At 38.1% G+C, this 25,948-nt stretch overlaps 1 protein-coding gene across 1 annotated transcript; it reads left to right on the forward strand.

The window, feature by feature from the left end:
• The first annotated feature begins 3,019 nt into the window (after positions 1-3,019).
• Positions 3,020-25,948, forward strand: ppp1r18 (protein phosphatase 1, regulatory subunit 18). Its single transcript, XM_055157105.1, has 2 exons — positions 3,020-6,277; positions 20,458-25,948. The coding sequence occupies exons 1-2, from the start codon at positions 3,035-3,037 to the stop codon at positions 20,701-20,703; spliced, it is 3,489 nt and encodes a 1,162-aa protein (XP_055013080.1). The 5' UTR covers positions 3,020-3,034; the 3' UTR covers positions 20,704-25,948.

Raw genomic sequence — 25,948 nt, forward strand, 5'->3', positions numbered from 1 at the left:
ATGATGAATACTGACAACCAAAAATGATTATTCCATCTGCCATGTATTGAATGATATATATTGATTGATATAGTATTTATTGTGACAGGACAACACAGACACATAAATTAGGTCATAATTACTGAAATAAACAGCTTATTAAACAGCTCTGCATTACATTTATTCAATTGCAGGTTTATAGCTCAAAAAATGCTTACTAAAAACCAACATTCTGACTGCGATCTGACCCGTAACTTTGTCTGATTTGGTCTCCGTGAAGACAGCAAGATTTAATGCCATACTGTGAAACATTACAAAGCAATAGCATCTTCACGGAGACAATTTAAATTTAAAGGACCCTTACAGAGTGCACCTTTATAAATACGTCCAAGTTAGGAGTGGATAAATAGCTGTCCCCACGCTGTAGCTGCCAATTCACACTCTGATCTCATTGCTTCTAATTCCGTGGTTCTTTTCCAGTCTGCTCCACGCTGCTGCCGGGACACGGGCGCACGGAGGAGGGGGGTTGGTGGTGCGTCCCGACCGGTGGCAGACGGGCTGTGCTCGTTAAACGCCTTTTCTTAGGTCGGCAATATGGTGTGTCCCACTAAACTCTCCTGATGGACTTTAATGTAATTATCGGATTAGCACTTGCTGCGCCTCAAGCTCAAAATGTTTACTACTCGGAGCACGGGCGGGTCTTCGGCGCTTCGGGTCGTGTGGTGGTGATTTACCGGGGTCTTTTGGAGCATAAACCGCCGCGTTTGACAGCGTTAATAAAACTGTCAATGAAGGAGAGGTGTGCGTAAACGAGCCGGGAACTTTACGCACGGCCAGGACGCACGGGTATAGCTGCAAATCGGACGAGATGCCAACAGGAAATTTGATACGATTTGTTTAAGGTACGTTTAAAATGCATAAATTTATAGTTTATAGATACTTTATAGATGTTGTTTTAAGGTAGTCTTACAAAAATGGAAAAAGAGTAATGAAATAGGTCAACAAGTATCCCAGTTAATGCCGTTTATAATTATTATGCTATTGCTTTTTGTATTGCTGCTACTGCGAAACTACAAATAATCTTATCATGTTCCTCATTGGGATTATGTAGCCCACTGTACAGCCTAACCGATTAAGATATTTGTTTTCATTTGGGTTATAAATATTAAGACGCTTATAAATAAAATATAATTAAAAATCATTCATATTTTTTTGCTGTTATAACGAATCTCCATGTTTGGCTGCATGGGTTTGTTAATATTACACAATTAAGTTTAGATGTGTTTTATTTTAGTCAAACAGTGGTGCTGTTTCTCTGTGTTATTGTTTAATTTTAAACCTACTGTCCGCTACTTTAAAGGGTCCATTTTATAGTTTGTTTTCTGATCCATGTTATAGCCTAATGTTGTTTCCTCATCACAAACAAATCTGGAGTCGTGTTTTGTTTCATTCACGCATTTAACACACAAAGTGTGCGTATTTAGGAGTTTTTCTCTCATACGGAAAACACTATTCCACTGTTCCACCTTGTGATGTCATGTGGTAATACAGGAAGTGCTCCACTGTGTTATTAAACTCCGTACACCTTCACTAGAATAATTTAAAAGATTTCAGTCCTGAAATTGCTGATCTCTACTGAATTAAAAGTAAAAGGTGTTAACTTGAAAACAACTGCTTCATGACATCACAAGGTGGAACGTAGAATTTTGACCTTTGAGATGTAGACAGACTAAAAATGCAGATTTACACAAACATGTGTGAATGAAACAAAACTCCAGGTCTGTTTTTGATGAGGTAACAACACTGTAAAATGGCTTAAAACTCACAAGAGTAAGATTTGTGTAATATAGGACCTTTAATTGAAAGTATAACACTGAACAATCCACATTTTGACTGAAAATAAAAGGGTTCTGCTTGCACATCTGTTCATTAAGGCATCTAAATTATCCAGGTTATTTACCGTGACCACAGTAGAAGATACCATTTTATAAAACCAATATTATGATCCATAACGTTCAGCTCCAATCCAAAAGACTATTGGTTATAGGAGCAAGTTTGGACAAAATAGTGAAATAAAAACACCAGGATCATGTAGAGCAGGTTAATAAGAACATTTTATGATCAAAACTGCAGCAGTTACACAGAGAGGGGCCACAATTTTTCAATATAAAGTCAGTTGGTGCCAGAGTCGATGGAGCCGGAAGTGCCTCCATGTTCACTTCCTATTTGGAATGACTTGTGGGTTAGTGGGTCCATTTATATATATAATCTATGGGTGCCTCCCATCTGTATTACATAATATTGGCCTGTAGCAGAGGTGTCAAACTCAATTTCACAGAGGTCAAAATTAAAAACTGGGACTAAGTCGTGGGCCAAACTAAATATTTATTGAAAAATTTCAGCAACATCTGCATGTTTTCTCTTCTTTTAAGATATGTATGTTAAACCGTTTCTTATTAAAATAAATGTTTAATAATAGTTTTGCTTAAACATTGTTTCCAGAACAAGTATAATATCAAATATAACAAAAATTTTAATAAATAGTGTCTCTATAGTCTATCTGTAGCCAGCATGCCAGCTGCAGTACATATTTGATATGATCCAAATATAATTATATCGCAGGCCAAATTTGGTCCCCGGGCCTGAGTTTGACATGCCTGGCCTACAGAATGTTGCGATGTCATCTGAAACCCACAATTAAAGAGAACAAATAAACTATACTTCAAAAACTAAAATGGAGCCAAGTTAAGATGACTCGAATTATGAAAGTTTTAACATGATTTGAGTAAATTTCACCTAAAATGATCTACCAATGTAATACATCTTGCTTTAGTTATTTTTCTTCGATCAATTAACATAATCATAAATCATATTACAATGATTTAACACATAAACAATAACAATAATTGTACTTGTCATGTTGAATCTACTCAAATAATGTCAAATGTTCTTAATTTAAGTCATTTTAACTTACCTAGATATTGCTTTTCGTAGTGTAACTGTGGTTTGTGTATCTTGGCAGGTTCTTCTCGTCCAGGCCTGTTTTTCTGCGGTGATGTCGGTGTCTTCTTTGCCCGAATGGAAGCAGCTGCTGTTGGAGAGGAAGCGACGGGAGGAGGAGGCCCGGGAGCAGAGGGAGAAACAGGAGGAGCAGAAACTGGCCAGCATGCCCGCCTGGAAAAGGGGGATTATCCAACGCCGAAAAGCAAAACAGGACGGCCCGGGAGAGGCGTTCCCCAGCGAGACTAGGTCACTCTCAGACGGACTGAGCGACACAGACAGTTCAATCACGGTGAATTTGGGAAGCGATATATCTACAAATCCCGATGTAGGAGCGTGGCTGGACGGAGATCCCAAAAATGGAAGTCAAGTCTCCGTAGAAACCATCGTCCCCGTGAACGAGAATCCATTCATGAAGATACAGAAAAGAAAAGGGAGAGAGGTGGAGTTGTGTAGTCCGAAAAGTTCCGATGGAGAGGCCGGTCGAGGTAGTCATTTTGAGATAAAAATTGAGAAGTTTAAAGATTTGAGTGAAGGCAGGGAGAAGGACCAAAGCAGTAAGCAGATAGAACCTAGTTGGAGCAGGAGTGTCCCGAAAGAGCGAGATCGCAATCAAAAAAGACAGGATAAGGAAATTCTAAAAGTAAAAAAAGAGGATGAATACAAGGACACAGATTTGGGGAGTCCAGTGTTTTCACCGACTGTCCCTTGTCTAAGAACAATAAGGGCGGATAATATCATAATCATCGAACACGAAAGAAATAGCAATGAAGAGCGGAGAAGTAGATGGAAAGATTTGGAGAGGGGTGAAGAGGACATACAAACCAAAAGAGGAATTAAAATGGATTTGAAAGAGTTATTAGCCGGAGGTGGGAGCGTGACTGAAATCAGAGCGTCGGAAGTTTTGATCATTAAGCCGCCAGAAGTGAAAAATAAAGAGGAGATTGAGAAAAATGATGGAAAAAGGGAGTTAAGAGAGAGCAGAGAACTCAGAGCGGACATGTCGTGGCTTAAAGAGAAAGCGAAGGAGTCCGTGAAGGAGAAAGAGCGTCCGTGGGGACAAGCGACGGTAATCAAAGAGGACAAAAAGGATAACTCAGACGATTGCGTTTTCGTGGAAAGAGGTGGGAGGGTGAGCCAGCTGCTTTGTAAGTTCGGAGAGCAACGCAAGCCTCCGTGTCGATCCAAAAGCTCTGAAAATTTAAATCCGCCTCCGTATTTACAAGTTGAGGACGAAGACGAAAGAGAGGACAGGAGAAGCGGACAGCTAAAAGGCGTCCCTAAAAGATCCTTCAGCTTTTCGGATCGAGTTTTTAGCGCCAAGGAAAACGGTTTTGAGAACGAGGTGAGGATACGAGACGGCGCGCACTGGACAGAAGTGGCGAGTTTGGGAAGAGACAACGCGACGAAAATCAAAATGGGTTGTGCGCGTTTGTTGGAAAAAGATAGACTTGGAAGACATCGACACTGGCAGTCAAAAGAGAAACCAAACAGAAATATTGCAGATGGAGAGGAGTGTTTCACAATCGCAAGTGTTAAAAACGTAGAAGGAATTTCGTTTGCCAAAAGAGTCCCGATTCGGCAGGAAGGCAGAGCAAGGGAGAAGAATTATGGCGTTGAGAAAGGAGCGAAAGTTGAGGGCCAAAATTTTGAAAGTAAAATCCAAGCTTATAGGTATGAATCTGCGCTTCGAGAGTCTTCGAGTTTGCTTTGCACCGTCCAGGATCATTCAAACAGACAGGGACTGGCTTCAAGTGGGTTAGGAACGACTTTACTCGCACAGAATGAAGAAAAGATTGTGGATAGTAAAGTTTTAGGAGTGAAGGCATCGAAGATTGCGTTTGAACTGACTAAAAACTCAGAGGTGACCATTCCGAGCAGCGGATCGGGGACTGTAGATGCAAAAACTTTGGGGGCCCAACCTGCACCTTTGGAAATTCAAATACCAAGGACTGTGTTTTATGTAGCTGAAGATATGGTTGAAAAGAAAAAGAAAAACAGTGTGCAAGATTACGATATTGGAAGAGAGGTGGAAAGAGAAGACAGTTCAAAAGTAGTTAAGGTAGATGAGTCTTTGACTGAGAAAACTGAACAACAACAAACTGAAAACACAGAAAACAAAGCCAAAGATTTAGATAATTTTGAAGTTCAGTGTGAAACAGTAGCCTCAACAACAACGGCAGAAGCTGAAATAGAACAGGAAGTAGAGAGTCAAAGCGTTGAGGTGGAGAAAGAGGTAGCGTCGACAGCCAGCGAGCATGTTAATGACGTTGTGCAGGAAGTCAGCGTCAGCCCCCAACTTCCTGATTCAAATTCTGAGGTTGAGGAAGGAGAGGAAGTAGACTGCGGTGGAGGAATTAGCACAGAAAGCAGAGAACCAGAATCGGACTCGGAGGACGAATATGTTCAAAATGATCGAATAACCGAAACGGACATTTTGGAAGACGATAGGCAGTTTTCCGAAGAAGATTTGAAGGAACTGACCGTGAACTTTGAATCAGAGGAGTCTATTTCACCTCCGTCGCCCGAGACAAACTTATTGGAAGATATGAGTCGGATTTACAATTTAGAGACGGTCGGTTCGAGATCTGGACTATGCTTACGGGACAGAGCTGCGGAGATGCCCTCTGTGCATCTCATCAAAATCAAGCCGCTAAGCTCACCACAACAAGGCGAAGGAATTAAAAGTATACAACGCCAAATTGAAAACTTCAAGCTAAAAGAACAGGAAGTACTCAAGTCTCAAATTTGTACATCGCAAAAAGCCAAAATTCAACATAGTCCAAAAGGAAATGTATTAAAAGAGGAAGTCTCAACTCAAAAACAAGATGAAAAATTAAATCCGCAAGTGTCTCAAAGAAGGGTTAAGTCTCCAGATGACCAAAGTATAGAAATCAACGCTTCGGTTTTGCGTTCTCAGTCGCCTGAAAGTGCGTTGAAAATTTTAGATTTGGCTCCTACACCGGTGTCTTCTCCAAGCTCCCTCTCGCCAGCTCAGTCTCCAGCCAGTTCGCCAGCGCCGAGCCCAACGCCGGCTTTATTTAAAATCAGAAGTGCCTCTGGAGGTCAGGTGAAAAGAGGCACGACTATAACCATCACGCCAAAGAAGACTCAGGTTCAAGGGTCATCGCCGACGGCAACGCGGACAGCGAGCCCGACTTCGAACGCCGCTGCAACGACGGCTGCGAACGAAGCGGCGAAAAAGAAATTCCCGACGGTGGAGGAGATAGAAGTGATAGGAGGATATCTGAATCTGGACAAGTCGTGTCTGGTGAAGAACAAAGGGACGTCGAAAAAGGTTGGTTTTATTTTAAAGGGCCCATATTACGCTGTTGTTTATTCTGTTATAATGTTGTTTCCTCATAAACACACCTGGAGTTGTGTTGTTTTTTTTTTTCTTTCACACATATTTAACTCAAAAATGCTGCATATTTAGACTGAGTTCTTCTCACAAGCAGAAAACACTCTGTTCCACCTTGTGATGTCATGTGGTAATACAAGAAGAGCTTCAGTGTGTTTTCTATACACTTTAATTCACGTTATTTGGATTATTTCAGCCCTGGTAAAAAATACACTGCAAAAAAACAATATCTAGCTAAATTAAAATGACTTAAATTAAGAACATTTGACTTTATTTGAGTCCATTCAACTTGACAAAATTATCTACCAATGGAATAAGTGTGTTTTTCTTAATAAAAGTAACATTAAATTGAGTTTATTTTGCGTTATTTTAAGTGCAAATAATTGTTGTTTTTCTTATTTCAAATGCAGCAAGATGTATTTTCATGTTTTAAATGCAAAAAGTATTATTCCATTGGCAGATAAATTTGCTTGTCAACTGAAATTTACTCAAATCGTAATAAAACTTTCTTAACTTGGCTGGATTTTAGTTTTTGCATTGAAATCTACTGCTTCATGATGTCACAAGGTGGAACAGGGCATTTTGAGATTTGGAGATGTAGACAGACTAATAATAAAGGATTATATAAACGTGTGAATCAAACAAAACACAACTCCAGGGACGTTTTTAATGAGGTAACAACATTATAACATGACTTAAAGCTTACAAGAGGACATTTTGTGCAGTATAGGACATTTAAAGCTGCATTATGTAACTTTTCTGCCACCTGATTGTCTCCATTCAGATGTTACTACTTCATCTGGAATGTTCCACAATCTGACATTAAACATATTTATCTCAAACAGACTCCCTCCCAGCTAGAATGTTATATATTTTATTTTTATTTTTTATTTTAGCAATATATTATATAATATTATAAGCACCTATAATTGAAGAAATGATTGAAAAGATACTAGTAGATAAGTTTAATGCCATACTGTGAAACATTCCAAGCAAACAGAGCAATTAAATGGTGGATGCCCCAAAAAACACATTCAAGTTCCTCTTTTTATTCAAGGCAAAAACAATGTACATTTAAAAAGTAGGAAATGTAAAGCAGTGTTATTTATTATTCACTATTCATCACCATTCTACTACTACTACTGCTTTTTTTTACAACCTACCCCAGAGTAACTGAGTACTACTACTACTACTACTACTACTACTACTACTACTACTACTACTATTACTACTACTGCTGCTGCTACTACTACTACTAATTGTACTTCTACTGTTACAACTACTGCTGTTACTACTACTACTACTACTACTAAATTTGCAAAGCATGCATAATTGAGTAACAATATATATATACTTATTTTGTGCTATTAGTCAACAAAAAATACTACTACTACTACTACTACATGTACTTGTACTAGTGCTGCTACTACTACTTGTACTACTACTACTGTTACTACTACTACTGCTACTACTATTTGTAGTACTACTACTGTTACTACTACTGCTGTTACTACTACTTCTACTACTATTACTACTACTACTGCTGCTGCTGCTGTTACTACTACTTCTACTACTACTGCTGTTACTACTTCTTCTACCACTACTACCACCACTACTACTACTATTGCTGTTACTACTATTACTGTTACTACTACTGCTGTTACTACTACTACTTCCACTACTACTCGTGTTACTACTACTACTGCTACTTTTATTAGACTCTAGTAACGGAGTACTACTACTACTACTGCTGCTGTTACTACCACTACCACTACCATTACCCCTACTACCACTACTAATACTACTACCACTGCTACCACTACTACAACTACTTTTATTAGATTCTACCCCAGAGTAACTGAGTACTGCTACTGCTACTACTACTACTGCTACTGCTACTACTGCTACTGCTACTACTACTACTACTACTACTACTACTTTTTTAGATCCTACCCCACAGTAACTGAGTACCACTTCTTCTGCTACTACTACTACTATTACTGCTGCCTGCTGCTGCTACTACTGCTACTTTTAACTACTCCTGCTGGTCTTAAGTTTTGTCTGACCTTCAAAGTATAAAGACATTTGAGTGACAAATACAAAATATACTTATTATTTTCTGCCGTTAGTCAAAGTAAATAAATAAATAACAGTGATAGTGCCAGTTACAGTTGGTCCCATGATCTTAATTTCCTTATTGGGTCAGTACCACAGGGTGAGGGAGGAGGTGCCAGGCTCAAGAGCAGACTGCACTAAGCCGGTTAAAGCCTTATCAAGCACGACATCTTGATTCTCCAGCATCAAATCCAACAGTGATCTGCTCCACTTAGCCCCATTAAACAAACAGCTAATAATGATGAGGGGAGTTTAGTTTTGTCTTTATTTAACAGAAAGTGACACGAAACCACAGAGACCACATTGAGTAAAGCGTCTGTCTGCAGATACTTCCGGCCAGCCCTTTTAAAAGTGGAACTAGCACTAAACTTTTGCCTTTTTTGCTGCTGAACGACTGTGTGTATTGCTGGGTTTCAAATTGCACAACAGCGGTTTTTAGTTCAATAATATTTAATACAGACAGGGGCAGCTGAAATGAATATTGCTGGGATGTTGATTTTTGTTGTAATACAGTGAGTTCTGGGACTTGTCAGTAATTATTGTATTTTTTGGACTATAAGTCGCTCTGGAGTATAAATCACACCAGCCAAAAAATGCGTAATGAAGAGGAAAACTTTTTGGGGGAAATTTACTTTATAAAATCAGAGACCAGGAACCGACAACAACAAACTGTTAACGTCACATATGAACAGTTCTTCAGATAACTATAGCACAAAAAACAGAACAGAACAAGTTTACCAAACTCTCCATCTCATTCCAAATCACTAAATCTCAATTCTTGGTTCCTCGGTGTCACTTCTGAGCAACTCCTCCAGAGGTAAACAGAGCGCCGCTTCCTCTTCTGTGTTGCTGTCGTCAGACTCAGCATCAGTTCCAGTTAGAATTATTCCGGCCTTTGTGAATCCCGACAGGATGGTTTTGGTTGTCAATGAGGTCCTGGCTTTGTCGATTCATTCAGTGACTTCCAGGAAAGCTTCATTGTGCATCCTCTTGGTGTCACAAATTTCTCACTCACTCCAAACTTTCTTTCCGCTGCTCGATTACTGTTTCCAGCTGCATATTTCACTACTGCAGCTTGTAATCTGCAAAATATGATTTTCTTTTTACGGTTATTTGTGGTCAGTCTTCTCAGTCGTCTTTATAAGTTTGTTTACATTTAAAATTTTCAATGGTACAGAAATAATTGTGCAATCGGCAGAGGCTCTTTCTGCAGGAGACATGCGCAGTAGAGCCAAGTGACAGTGATACAGGAGTAATAAAAGTAGCAGATACTGACACACAAACCTAGAGCGCTCTCTGTCGGCAGTCAGTGTGAAAATTTTAATATATAAGTTGCACTGGAGAATAAGTCGCAGGAAACACACAAACCATGAGAAAAGTGCGACTTATGGTCCGAAAAATACAGTAATAGAAATGATCAGGTTCAGGTAATTTATTTAAATGTATATACAATTAAAAAAAAGTATTGTTTGCTGTTTTGTTTTGGTATTTTTAGTGCAAAACATGCTAGCTAGGTCACTGTGCCCCAAAGCTACCTGTTACTTTTATTAAAATAGTATAATATGAAATAAACCGCCTACAAAAATGTAAATAAATTTAAGTAAATGCTACCCAGTTATTTCTATATATAGAATACTTCAGTTTGTGGGGGTGTTAATATTTATTATGCCTCTCTCTTTCTAAATACGTGTCCATTGCTCAAGTATTCATATTATTTGTGTACTTTTTAACATGCTGTTAGTCACAGCCATCCACAACTTCCTTATCTTTAAATATTTATTCCTTTTAATATGACTCAGCAAAAGTCCCATAGATACACAATTGAGTGAGGAAGTAGTGATGCTAACAGTGTTGTTTCTGGATGCTATAGATCTTTTTCACAATATCAGGAAGTGCCGCGATGTAGGGTAAACGTAACTCCCGGTTAATGCTTTTCTATGGCAAAATGTCTGTGGAAATGTCTCCTGTGTTTTCAAGCAGCTTCATAAATCTGCCCCATCACCAAATCTTCCTCCAACAAAGTCCACAAAGGATAAACATTCTACCATGAAGAATTTATCCACAACTATCAAGGAAAGAAAGACGAAAACTTAAAGGTGAACAACGACAACGCATTAGTGAACTACTGAGCAAAACTAATGTTATGGTCAAGAATAAAACAGAAATAACTTGTTCACTCAGACTGATTCTAGAATTAATATTAAAAACCGATTTCATGATGTCGATATTGGCATAGACAAAGAGATTTGTGTAGTTCAAATATTACATGATGACATTCACAGATTACATGTCTCGCATTTAATCTGCACAAATCTCTCTGTCTATGCCAAGTCCAAGTCTATGCTATGTCCAAACTTTTTTCATCAAGGGCCACATATCTTAACACAGACGAAGCAGAGGGCCGATGGAGGGCTGTGGACTGCTGCTCAATACACTGAATAATTGAAATATGTGCATGTTTAACACGTTAGAATGAGCCTTTATTCATGCTAAAACCACACATTAAATATTAAATATTAGGTTTATCAAGGCAGATTTTCAAAAAACTTGCAGTAAAAAGTAAATTTTTAATTGATGCAAGGTCATTTGGGCCAAATCACCTGGAAGCCTGAGGGCCAAGAAAAATGTGTCTGAGGGCCGCTTTTGGCTCACGGGCCATAATTTGGACATGCCTGGTCTATGCTAATATCGACATCATGAAATCGATTTCTAATTTTAATTCTAGAATCAGTCTGAGTTAAAAAGTTACTTATGTTTTATTCATTATTTATTCAGTATGTTCCAATTGTTCGCCTTTAAGTTTTCGTCTTTCTTACCTTGATAGTTGTGTATAAATTCTTCATGTTTATCCTTTGTTGGTTGAAGATTTGGTGATGGGGCAGATTTATGAAGCTGGTGGAGAATACTTGACACATTTCTATTGTGCACACAGCCTATTTTGTGCTATGTGTTGCCTCCAGTACAATTTCAAGTACTAGGTGACATCACACAGCACTTCCCTGACTTCCTACAACAGCGGGGTGTTTCTGATTACAGACACCAGCTACCTTTTACCTTTTTTATTCAGTAGTGATTGGCAATTCCAAGTCTGAAAGTAACTGAGTACTACTACTGAGTTTATAAACACAGTAGAGCACTTCCTGTATTAACCAAATGACATCACAAGGTGGAACAAAGTGTTTTCCATTTCAGAGAAGAACTCAGCCTTGTAGGATCTGTGTTAAACATGTGTAAATAAAACAAAACACAACTCCAAGTCTGTTTTTGATGAGGAAACAACATTATAACATAGATCAGAAAATATGGGACCTTTAACATTTCATAATTTGCTTCTAAAAGATAAGATAAGATATGCCTTTATTAGTCCCAGAGTGTTCCAACACACAATTCAAGAACAGCAGGAAAATGGTAACATGCAATAAAACAGATAATAGATAATGGCTTAAAAAATCATTTAAAAATAGACTTAAAAATAGACTCTAATGTAACAAACTGTTTCGGTGGAGCAAAAAATAAATAAATACAAAAAAAAAAAACAACTTCATATTTTAACTTTTAGAGATTTTGTCAAACGATTATAACAAATCCAAAACATTTCAGTGGAAGACAAACTTATTCTAAATCAACATAGTTTTGAATCACAACTGCTCCTGTGATCTGATGATACAAATATAGAAATAATCCCACATTTAGAGAAATATAATGTGATCTCATGAAACATTAGGTGAAGGTGTTATGCGAACTGAGTCAACTTTGTTTTGCCAGATTTAAATAATTCCGGTAGTCAGCCTTTTGTGTTTATTTCAGTCCATGTTGGAGGAAGTCAAACTCTGAAACAGGAAGTGGGTAAAAGTATCAGCAGCCAAGTTTCACAAGCTAAAACATTTATATCAGTGTTTGTCAAAAGAGAAATAGTTATTAGGGCTTAAATGTTCCAGAAAAGCATTTTGATTGTGTTTTGATTCGCGAATTATGCTTTAATATTAGGATTCTGTGAAAGTTCAGATTTGAAATGCATCCAGAATTGACAAAAAAGGCTGAATGTGAACCGACTAAATAATACAAGAATAATTTCAGATCGTATTTGTAAAAAAATCTAAAAGACAGGGTTTACCGTTTTAATGCAAAATAAGAAATTAAAGGGCCCTATTACGTTGTTTTGTGATCTACAGTATGTTATAATGTTGTTTCTTCATCAAAAACAGACCTGGAGTTGTGTTTTGTTTCATTCACACATGTTTGACACACAAACCCTGCACTTTTAAGATGGCTTATCTCAAACTATTGTTCCTCCTTCCATGTCATGTCGTAATACAGGAAGTGCTCCACTGTGTTTATAAACTCTATACACCTTCACTAGAGTCATTTGGATCATTTCAACTGTCATGTAGAAATAGAGGGAGGACCCAAAATGCAGGACTGCTATAAAGTTTTTTTAATAACAAACAAAAAAAGATTTAAAAAATCGAAACTAAACTGCCATGACTAGACAAGACACTGACAAAGACAATGGACCAACAAAGGGTAGAGGAGAACACAGGGTATATATACACACAGGCTACGTTTATATGATGTGATAACGGTTTGAACAGAAGACGCAAAAGTGGCGTTGCATCTTCACTTTTTATTCCGTGTTTCAACGAGCGTTTTCAAGAGGAAATCTGCGTGCATTCAGTGAGGCAAAAGTACCATATTTTTTGGACTATAAGTCACACCAGCCAAAAAATGCCTAATGAAGAAGAAAAAAAACATATATAAATCATAAACACATGAAAACATGAACCATGACATTCAGTCCTGGAATTTCCAATCAAAGCCGCAGGCTCGGCTGGTTTTTCTCTTTCTTCTCCTTCTTCCAGACGCCCCTGAGGCGTCCAAATCGAGGTGTCCAGTGCTGTTTTCATCGCTGCAGTCGTGCATACATAATGCTATTACACGGTATTCGCGAAGGCCCGGAAGATTTCGTGATATGATCCCACCCATAACTCAGTCACTGATTTTCCCAGATACCACTGGAAGAAAAATTGTGATTGGTCCATTTCCAGTCCATTATATTAACTCTTTGTTTCCCAAGAAATATCAGTCCAAGTTTATAACACTGATCTTGAAATTATTACTAGTTTTGTGTTTATTACTCACTGAATATACATAAAAAATATTGAAAAAAATATATTAGTAGTAAAAAATGTATTCAATCTTTTTTCTTGAGCCTTATCTGAATACCTTGAAGGCTCTGAGGTTCCCCTCTGAACGAAATACTGTTTGCACAACAAATGTGTGGCTCTTTCATTTACATTTCCGAATAAAAGTGCGCTATACTCTACTTTTTAATTCATTAATTGGGTTTGCGTATAACATGCAATTAATCGTGATTAATTGCACTCAAACTCATGTGATTAATGCAATTAATATTTTTTTTTTTTTTTGCCCACCCCTAAACAAAACACAACTTAATGTATGTTTTTGATGAGGTAACAACATTGAAACACAACTTTAAGCTCACAAGTGTTGATTTTGCCTAATATAACCTTTAATAATATTTTGTTGTTTGGGAAGGATTATTATGGTACTTTAAACTATAATTATGTCAATCTTTCTGATCTTAAGACCTGTAGTTCAAGCTGATCCTTCTTTATGGGTGATCCCTCTTTATGGTGTAGTATCTGACTCTCCCTTTCGCTCGCGGGTCACAAACACCTTTAGCTTCTGACGGATTTGTGCCCCTTTGCCACCTGTCACTGTCGGACGCTATGACATCACACTGCAGGCCCCACCCACAACTCTCACTAAGCAGTCTCTACAGGGCAGGGGTCTCCAACCTGTAGCTCGGGAACTACCAGTAGCTCTCCACCCCCGTCCAAGTAGCTCGCCAAGGGATTTCTGAATTACAATTTGATTGATTAAATGCCGTTGTAAATTTTTTTGATACCCAACTCTGTGCACTAATAAATTGATAGTGTTTTATTGGCCTCTAACTGTACCTTACTTTATCTAAGATTCGCTGTGGCTCTTCTATGTGCTTACATTTTTGTGACTCCTAAAACTAGTAGCTCTTTGGCATTTTCGTTTTGTAAAAGTAGCTCACTTGAGGAGAAAGTTTGGAGACCCCTGCTACAGAGACTGGTTTAGGAAGTGGTTGAGGGGCTAGAAGTCATACTAGAAGGTTAGAAGTTTTCATTCTCATGTCGCCTGGGCCTTTTTCTGGAGTTTGCATGTTCTCCCTGTGTCTGGGTGAGTTTCCTCTGGGCACCCTGGTTTCTCTCGTCAAACCAAAACATGCATAACAGAAAATCCTCCAACGAGCTCTGGATAAAGAAGTATCCTCTATCCTAGTCCTGACCAAGACTAGCTCTTGGTCAGGACTAGGATAGAGGATACTTCTTTAACGGTGCACTGTGTAACTTTTTGATTGGGGATCCGTCACCTGCTTGTTTCTATGGATGTTCCACAGTATGACATTAAACAGACACACCTTACATTTATTCAATTACAGATAACTCAAAAATACCAAGAAAAACAGGCATTCTGATGGTGAATGGGGTCGCCTCTCCACAGATCTGAGCTATAACTTAGGTCTGGTTTGGTCTCCATGATGATAAAAGGGTTTAATGCCATACTGTACTGTTACTCAGTGCATGTTTAAGTTAAAACTGGCTCTATATTGTAAAATCTTTATGCTCGACCTTCACCTTTTATTTCATTGAAAAGCTTTCAGCTGCTATTCAAAAGTGAATGAATTTTAAATATTGCCATTTAACAGTGAAATAGAAGTTAATTTTACATGGCTACATACAAAATTACATAATATTATGCCCAAACCCTTTATTATCACAGCACATGTGATGTTTGTAGTCCTCATAGATGAGTGGAGCAGTAAATATGTGTACGGATGTGCTTGTTCCTTGTGTTCCTTGTGGTGTCTGCACGGTGTCCGATGGGCTCACCTCTTAATCAGGTTCAGAGCAGGATTATGGCCCTGGTTCAGTTTAGATCAGGACTTTTCTCACTGTGCAGGTGAAGGGGAGTCTTTACTACTGACGTCCATTCAGATAATAGTAGATGCACAAAAGAATTTAAATGGGTCGAACAGATCAAAGAATATTTCAGATTCTAAGATGAGATAAAATAAAATAATCCTTTTTCTTGGTACAGACTTCTAGCATTAGCTAATATTTCATTCAACAGCAGTTTTGATAACTTGGGCATTAAAAGAATCTTTGCTCAGTCACAGACACCTACATCTACTTCAGTCGACCTTTGCATATATTTAGAAAATTCATTTCATCCTCTTTTTATATAAGAATGTAGTGCATTCTTCCATGAAACCTGTCAAATAAGCTATTTAGCTTTTTACTCTTTGTCTTATTAGAAGAAAGCACAAAGTTTTTAGAAGGCCTATGCCCGTGAACAACATAGAGCACATGTACACATTAAAGAGCCACGAGACTGTGCACACTGAGAACAACAACATTACCAATCCTGTGGTTTGTGAAAACTGTGTCTGTGGTAACTGAGTTCCACTGAGCACAGAGTCACCTGCTCACAGTCTGGGGCCTCTCTCAGTCTGAATGTTCTCACTTTATCCGGGGCCTTCCTTTGGGTGCTCTAGTTTCCTCTTATCAACCTATAATACAATGGTCTTATCCTACGAGCCAACATTGCTCAAGACGAGGAGACGCACAGACCACTGCTCACTGCTCCTGACAGACGCCCCCTACTGCAGAGTTAAGAATCGCTCATGTTTATTTATATCATGTTTATTTATTGCCCAAAGCATTTTTGTCACTGTAATATAAGTGTAATATCTTAATACATTAATACCTACAACAAACATTATTTATTATTTATCTGACAATAGCTTTTACATGGCTTTGACCTTAAAAACAAGTGAGTTCATTTTAAAAGACTTTCAATGTCCAAAGTTATTCCTCACTTACGTTATGCATTCAGAGCAACCGAATTACTCACAGTGATGAATTTATAAGCACTTTTCAAAACCGGTGCAGAGTTTTCCAATCCAACTTTATTTGTAAAAAAAAAAACATTTACCAACACAAAGTCTCCAAAGTTCTGCACAGAGTAGACACAATACAAAATAAAGGTGCACTATGCAACTTTTTGGTGGGAGTACATCATCTGCTTGGTTCTGTGCATATATCATTGCTCTACCTGGAATGTTCCACAGTATGACATTAAAGAGCTCTACCATACATTAATTTGATTACAGGTTGTTTTGTAGCTCAAATAACTAGAAAAATAGAGTTTGAGTGGGATCGCCTCTCCACAGATCAAAGCTGTAACTTGGTCTGGTTTGGTCTCCATGAAGATAGAAAGGTTTAATGCATCTCCATGTAAAAAGACGTTTGACGGATCCTCCACCAAAAAAGTTACACAAAACACCCTTATGCACTGACTTAACAAAATAGAAAAAGTTTTACTGTCACTGTAAAACTAACAACAACTAGCATGCTAACACACACCTGAAGTCCACAGTCCTTTTATTTTAAACCAGACTCTTGAATCAGTGCCTCTGCAGCAAGTTCAGATGTGATTGTAGAACCTTTTTTAAGCTTTTCTACCCTTTTTTAATGTTGTTTCCTTATCAAAAACATGCATGAAGAGGTGACAGAGGTTATCCATGCATGTTTGAGTAATTTAGCAATCTCTCCTGGGCTGTATTGAAACATTCCTGTAAGATACTGTAGCTGTAAGATTCTGTGCAAAGCTTCGCCCACAAACCTATGTCATTCAATTCTTCATAAAAATACAAACACATGATACTAAACAACTTGACAAACCTGACGCGATGTGCAGTGGTTTCATTTGCGTAATGGGGAGCAAAGGGGGAGGGGGGACTCAAAAATGAAATGGTGTCAAAAATGAAAGTGAAAATTCTAAAACGTTGTTAATTCGTTGTTATTGGAAAATATAGCATTTTCAGAACAATAAAAGGGAACATGATGATCGAAATATGTGATGTGTTAGCAGATAATACCCAAGAGAGTTAAAACACTTCCTCTTTAAAACTAAAAGAGCCCAGGTTACACTCAGTTCCTTTAAAGATGCATTGTGTAATTTTTTGGGTAGGGGGTTCACCACCTGCAAGCCTCCATCTAGACAGTATTACTTGTCTGAATGTTTCACAGTTTGGCATTAAACTTATCCACCTACAATTTATTCAATTACAGGGTTTTTTTTTAAGAGCCTGCACATCTACAGTCAGCAGGCCATCTTTTACACAGATTTGACCAGTATCTTGGTCTGGTGGCATCTCCTGCTTGTTTCCATGGAGATAGTTAGACTTAGACCAGGGGTGGGCAAACTACGGCCCGGGGGCCGTATGCGGCCCTTTAAACCTTTTAATCCGGCCCGCCGAACTGGAATAAATTACAATAATAAACCTTGTTGATGTTTTATTTGTCATGCATTTCCAGCGTTTCCCAGTAGATGGCGCACTATATATACATTGAGGGGCGGTGCATTAGGTTGGCCGCAATGCTTTATGGGAAAGTGTTCTTACAGGAGTTATTCGGACCATGAGTGAAGTAGTTGGTGCTTAAGATATAAGACTGCACTGCTTCCTTTTTGAGTTGGTAAAAATCAAACAAAAACACCTTGTGTCCTCCGGGTTATAATCTTTAACGTATACAACATTTCCGCGTCAGGAATTGTCACACTCGTAGGTATGTGTTTGTGGTTGATCGGCGTGAGCTTTGTTAATGAGGTATTACCAGTCATATTTGTAAACGGTGAACTTACGATATACTTTTTACTTTTACTCGTGGTGTGCAGTGGAACAGGTTTTAATGGATTTTTATGTGTTCTGAAACTTTCACAGCAGAGATCAATACGTGCTACACATTTCAAGTCTTAGATTTATGTGTTTGAGAATATAATGCATCTGAGCTCTTAACAAGTTAAATCCTGTCCAGTTCTTCAGTCAAACTGCAGTACCCTTACATTGCCCGCGAGCCAAGAAGTTTGCCCACTTTAACACAAATCATGTGTTAAGGATTAGAACTCCTATGTCCAAGCTCTCATTGAGCTGCCCTGTTCAGAACTTAAATTCCGAATCTTATAGGATACAGACTTTTCTTTTGAGTAAGTAGAAGTTGAACCAGTGCAGCTTTATATCTTAAACACTTCTACCTGACTTATGGTCCAAATACGCCGCCCGAAAGAATACTTTCCCATAAAGCATTGCGGCCAACATAATGCACCGCCCCTCAATGTATAAATAGTGCGCCATCTACTGGGAAACGCCGGAAATGCAGGAAAAATAAAACATTAACAAGGTTTATTATTGTCATTTATTCAAGGTCGGCGAACCTGAATAAATTACAATAATTTATTCAAGTTCGCCGAACTTATAGTATAATTAAAGTAATTTATTCAGGTTCGGCGAACTGGAATAAATTACAATAATAAACCTTGTTACTGTTTTATTTTTCCTGCATTTCCCGCGTTTCCCAGTAGATGGCGCACTATATATATATATATATATATATATATACATTAAGGGGAGGTGCATTATGTTGGCCGCAATGCTTTATGGGAAAGTATTCTTTTGGGCGGCGTATTTGGACCATGATGGAGGTAGAAGTGTTCAAGATATAAAGGGGCATTGTCTCCTTTCATATGGTGATAAAGCTACGTCTGTAAGGATTCGGATGCAGTGTTTAAATTAATACCAAGTAGCAGAGATTGTCCCGTTTTGGTGAATGCACACATGATAAGACACTGTGGAGTAGGCTCTGCTTTATTTAGTAGTATGATCTAACTGCGCAGAGCTAATGCGCTCATGTGGTGTGCGGTGGAGCAGACCTCGTTCACTCCTAATGCGTTCTTCAACTTCTGCGTCTCCAGAAGTTGCAGCGCGTAGTGTCAAATACGTTCTACATGAGCGTAAATACGAGTGCAATGGAGCCGGGCTCTTAACACGTTCTGCCTCCTCTCCGGCCCTTCAGTCAATTTTTAGAGCCCTATATGGCCCCTGAACCAAAATGTTTGCCCACCCCTGACTTAGACTATGTTCAGACTGCAGCCTGAAGTGACCTAAATCCGATTTTTTCGCTCCTGTGTGACTTGAATCTGATTTTTTAGTGACACAGATCAATTTTTTTCAAATGCGACCCAGGCCACTTGGATATGTGCTCATAAAAAACGATACATATCTGATCTTTTGACATGCGACTTCAGTCTGAACGGTTAGGTCACATTCATCCCTCCTACAGGTCAGGCTCGGAGTCTCGTCAATGAAGGGAAAGTGAGGTTAGAGAGTTTATTAATATTTGGGGGGATCGCTGTATTCAGGCCAAATTGAAGGAGTCTTGGAAGTAACCGGGTGGTTTTTGAAAGGATTGCCAAAGAAATGTCTGAGCGCGGCAACAGGCGGTCCTGCTCCAATGTCAACAAAAAATAAAGACCCTGTGAGCCAAATACAAAGAGGCTAAAGAGTCAAAAAAAACGAAGCGGCCGTGGATGTGTAACCTGTCCATTTTATGAAGAACTGGACCGTATTTTGCGAGACAAGGCCAGCATTTAGGCGACTTCTGTAAACACTGAACACGGTCGCTGCATGTGACGTCGTTGTGTCCTCCAATGCACGTGCGGGACACTTTTTGGAAACACATTTAAAGTTCACACTGGAGATCACATACAACATCATATTTAATTGGAAATGTGAACGACCTTGCAAAAATATCGGATTTCACAAATAAATCTGAGTTGAGCATTAAGCCCTGCAGTCTGAACGTAACCTTAGACTTAGACTTAGACAAACTTTATTGATCCACAAGAGAAATTATTTGGACACAATTTGTATTTATTTGGACAATATTTGGAATTATTTAAGTTTAATACCATACTGTGACACATTCCAAGTAAAGCAATTACATCATCATAAAGACCAGAAAAGTTACAGAGTGCACCTTTAATTTATTCCTTGTTGTCATCAGGCGAACAGTTCCTTTAACTTCCTTGTTCCTTTGTTTTCTCCACAGGTGAAGGTGTGTTTTTCGGAGGAGCGCTTGGAGCAGCTGTGCGAGTACCCGTCAGAGACCTCCATGTGGGCGGGCTCTCCGTACCCTCTGGACCTGGACTGGACCGGCCCGGACGCGGACCAGGACGAGGAGGTCCAGATGGAGACTGTGAGCATCCCCAAAACCACCAGGAGCGTCGGCACGGCAACGGGACGAGGGCTCCGGGTGGGACAGAGCCACCCACTGCTCAAAAAACACAGCGTCTGATTCACACAAAACGGACGAGAGAGGGAAATGAAGGTTAAAATGATAAAGGATAATCAGGAAATATTTTAGTTTAGGTTTATTAGACTTTCCAGCAAATGGAAAATAATCATCTTATTTGAACGATTACAGCATAAGTTTGTTGTATTTTTATTTTGAATGATCATTTTTGCAGCATTCACAGCATTCTTGATAAGTCCTAATGTTGAAGTTGTGTTTTAACCCTGAGGTAAACCAGGATTAAACCAGGTCTAGAACTGGACCAAACCAGGCCAATCAGGACTAAAGTGTGAATGCAGCTTTGAATGTGGAATATTTTATAGATAAGTTCATGTTTAGGCGGTTTAACAATTTGCCATCACAAACTCAAGGCATCAAAGGTACTGAAACAACTTTCTTTATGTCACTTTTTACTTGTACTTTGCAGTGACGCCACGCTGGGGGTGTTATACTTGTTTGTCTGTGGTGATATGCTAAGCAGTTGCCATGGCGACACAATGCACACAATAGGAAACATTGTCAAAAAAAAGAATGTCTTAAAACTCAAGAAAAAATAGATGTTTAGGAGTTTGATTTTCAACAAAAAGGGGAGAGTGACACAAATCAGCTCGCCTGTTGTAGTTCTTTAGGCAGTTCTTTATGGCAAAATAAAACTCAGATTAAAGTCTAGCTGAGGTTTAGACAGAGCAGAGCCTACAGTTAGCGTCACACCCCTAAGAAATGTTGATGATATCCGCTGCGAAGTATCAACAGAAAACATAGGTCTATGTAATGTAGAATGTAAATGTACTGTGGAAACTTTATGTGCTGCGTCTCCACCACTGAGCCACGTGGTAAATCACAACTTACTTTTCTTCAATTCTTTTGTTTTTATTTTAATTTTATTTCTTCAAATCAAAGGTAAAATTGTGCAATGACAAAACGATCCTTTGGTGAGCACAGACTGTTTTTTCTCAGGGTAACTCACTTGCACGCAAACTGTTGTCAGAGTTCAGAAAATGGACTTTCTTTTATAACAATAACATATTTTGATTTTACTTAAAGCTACCATCCGTAATTAAACTGGCAGACCCGCCCCGGCTGCATTCTCACGTATCACCGCTACATGATGTCGGTGTTACTGCGGTCTGATAGTGTCTCAGCTTTGGTCTGACAGAGGAAGAGCAGAGAGCACAGGTGAGTTTAGGCCATGGATCTATAAACAGCCCTGGATAAGACAAGACACGCTCCCTCTGTCCGTGCAAGAACGACGAGGCCAAATAAGAATTTTCCCATAGAACACAACGCATTTTTGGGGAATTGAAACTGCCCGTGTCTGTGTAAAAGGGCATCCACAGCTTTCACAAAGGTTAATTTTTGTAGGGATTCTTCTCTATTTTCACATTAACTTTTACTTATTTATTTTTTTAAACTTCAAGGACTTAAGATTTAGTTTTGTAAGCTACACTGTAAACCCAAATAAGTTACCACAACTCAAAAAAATTAAGCAATCGATTACCTCAATTATTTCAAGTCAATGAACTTAAAACTCACAATCTTCCAGAATTTAAGCCAGGGGTGTCAAACTCATTTTGGTCCGGGGGCCGTATCAAACAGACTTTGATCCCAAAGGGGCCTGATCAGAAAACTCATGTCATATAAACCCCAAAAATAACAATAAGTTCAAATATTTGTGCAGAGAAACACAAATCTATTACAGAAATCTTTTTTAATTGATGAACTCTTTCTTTTACAAAATATTATAATATTATGAACAACCTGAAACTTTAAGAAAAATACAATTTCAACACAATGTTTTAACATTAACTTGTTTGCAAATAGGAATAAGTATATTTTTCTTGGGAAATCCTGCACTCGGCTCTACTTTTCTCATTTTTGACATTTATTGATGAGGGTGTCACGGTCAACAGTCAAAACGATCGTCTTTTAAGAGCGTTTGGAAAGAGACAAGTCTTCATTTGTGCTGCTCTGGTGGGAGGGGCCACACATGGAGATACTGCTATGCTAAGCGACGCAGAAAATTAACAATATTTTAATAGAAAATATAATTCAAATATTTTAGTAGAAAATAGGCCGAGGGCCAGATTAAAGGTCTTGGAGGGCCGGATCTGGCCCCCGGGCCTTATGTTTGACACCCGTGATTTAAAAGTTTGAATTTTTGATAACAGCTAAATTAAAAGTGCTCAAATATTTGCAGTTAATATTTTAGTAGTTTTCTGTTAAGGCAACTTAATTATTTTCATGTATTATGACATAAACGACTGGAATAAGTTCACTTGTTTGGTGAAGCGCTTTGAAATTGTGTTGTATTTTAGAATATAAATTAAGTTTATTTTGAAATCATCCGTATTTAAAACAATAGAAATAACTGGACTTGGTCTTAGTTGTACCTCATCTGTGTTTTTAAGTTACACTCACTTCTACCTTTAATCAAAAAATATTAGTTAAAACGACTCAAAAAGAAGAACATGTTACATCAACTTGACATAATTAAGTAGCAGGACTATTTCTAAAACTTTGACTAAACACAACTTAATCTATTTAATTACTTTGAACGTTTGGGTTTACAGTGATTTACAAACTCTACTCTCCCAGCTGTCGCTCTGACCCGTTTTAAGGAAGTAACGTGAAAGAAAAAAATGTTTCGGGGGAGCACAGGCCACTGAAAACAACACAATGCCATCTTTGGTTCACGTTTCAGATCTTATTATACTTCCATGGCGTGAGTTTGAGCAAAGATCAGGTGAGAGGAGGGTGCTTCACGTCTGCCATCTACTGGTAACAAAAAAACAACAAGAAATAAACCTGTGATGGTAGCTTTAAACTCTGCATTTTGTCAAACGTTCAAAACTGACTATGAATCCCATTTGTACATTTTCTTTTTATTGAGTATTCACACCAATGCTCTGTATAACTATAAGTCATTGGCACTTACTATGTTTGCAATATTGTCTTATGTTTTATACTTATTTCAATGTATATGAAACCTTTAAATAATACTTGATTTGAGTAAGTATTATTTAAAGATGCACTATGTAACTTGAAGAGTCCACCACCTGCTTGGAGATGTTCTGGTTTTCTGGCATCGAACTGCTACCAGGTGTAATTACAGGTCAGATCTGTGGAGAGAAGACCTATGGACCTATGGAAGAGAATCTGTTTTGTTAAGAATTTGAATGTTAAAATCTTGTTGAATTTCTCACTTTGAATTTTTTAACTTTGAAAAAACATGTTTTATTCTGAATGGCAGTCGCTGAAATTTTAAGTGTACATTTTCAAAGTGTTTAAAATTCAATATACGTATAAAAAAAATCACCTTTTAAATATTCAGCATAATTATTTTCAAGCCCTCAAATTTAACAGCCAAAATTCAGAGTGTAAAATTCACAGTGAAAAAAATTGGCAGCAAAGGTCCAAGAGGCCAAGACGTAAACAATCGATCCTCAGTGATCCAAATTAATTTTGTAACATGCAGGAAATGGTGCAGTGAACCAATCTGGTCAGAATTAACAAATCATCAAAACCTCATCTTTAACCCTGCGTTCGATTATCCTTCTGAATCTGTTTTCCAAGGAAGTTGCCTAAGAAGATGCATGATGCCCCTTTTCCTAGGACGGCGCAACTCGGACCTCGGTGACGGAAAAAGTAGACTGAGCAAGGATTCCGAGATGGCTGTTCTCACTGTGACGTGTAAATATGAACTCTTTTCATAGTGTTTAGACACTTTGGTGGTTTCTCGTACTACTGCAGTACCTTACCGCGTCCGAATCGGTATTTGGTGTCGTGGTGAGGCCAATATTGAACAAATACTTGATTTAACAGGCGATAACGTCCCTATGGTTGTAACGGAAGAGAAATAATAACATAAAATAAAGTGCAAATTCCAAAAATAAAATTAAAGTGGCAGTGTTTATATGAGATAAGGGAACAGTCACAATCATAATCCACGTAGTCCGACACGCGAAACTTAATAATACGCTTCAAGCTCGGACGTGACGACAAATCCGAGGTCCAAGTGGGAGCCAGAAAATAATCGAACACAGGGTTATTTCTTAAGTGTAAACTCCGCCCACAGATGAGAACGGCCAATAGGAAACAGCGTCTGTCCTCCTCACTCACACAGGATCGATGCTTCTGCCTTGACATTTTGGATCTTTGCTGTGAGTTTTTTTTTTTTTTTTCACTGCAGATTTTACACTAAATTTTGACTCTTGAATTTGAGGGCTTGAAAATATTTGTGCTGAATATTTAATTGTTTTTTTTTTTTTTTTTTTTTTATTTAAAACATTGAAAAAGTACACTTAAAATTTCAGCAACTAAAATTCAGAATAAAAATAATTGAATGAATGATTTAATTAATGTTTATTCAGACAGTATTATATAGAAAATGCATAGTAAATGTAAATACATAGATATAATACAAAAAGTAAATATTTATTTTCTATAATAATAAACCAAAAATAAATGTCACGCAGATTTTACTTGTGTCCGAAAAAGGAGTGAGAGGAATTCAAACATATTTTTTCAGAGTTAAAAAATTTAAAGTGAGAAATTCGACTGTATTTAAAATTAAAAATCTAATGGAACAAATTCTCTTCCTTAGACCTCGCTCACAATGAGAATGCATGTTTTTCCGACATGTTTTTGTGCAATAAAAGCACCTGTAAATGAATAAATGCAAGGTGGATAAGTCAAACTGTTGAACATTCTCAGCACAGCAACAGCATCACCTTGGACAGATGCAGGAGGTGTACAAAAAGTTACATGATGCAGCTTTAATTTGGATTCATTTAGCGTGTTTTTGTGTACGTGAATGTGTATGTGTACCAGAAAATGAATGATCCGATTTAGTTTTTACTCATGGATTAAAGAATGTATTGTCAGGTACATTTTGTAAAAAGTTTGATGTAAAAAAAAAAAAAAAAAGGATCACTCGTCTATGCAATGTTAGATTTACTTTTCTATCCTGTTCGTCTCCTGGATGTGGATGTGTTGCCTTCATGTGAGGGACTTTATGGTTGCATTGCAGCGCCTGCTCTCAGTGCCTCCAGAATCTGAGCAAACGGATTAAAATCAAACCTGTTTAGTTTTTAGTTTTTAGTTGTAGTGTCATGTGTCTGTGTCCCTCTGGCTGGGACAGGGCCAGTGCAATGACTGTGTTCATAATGTGGTGTAACAAACAGCACTGGACCTGATTGAGGAAAAGTCCAAACTCTGAACTGAATAACAAATAAAAACTATATTGTTT

This window comes from Boleophthalmus pectinirostris, unplaced genomic scaffold, assembly GCF_026225935.1.
Source record: "Boleophthalmus pectinirostris isolate CB_2022bp ecotype Guang Dong unplaced genomic scaffold, ASM2622593v1 HiC_scaffold_21, whole genome shotgun sequence".
Lineage (NCBI taxonomy): Eukaryota > Metazoa > Chordata > Actinopteri > Gobiiformes > Gobiidae > Boleophthalmus > Boleophthalmus pectinirostris.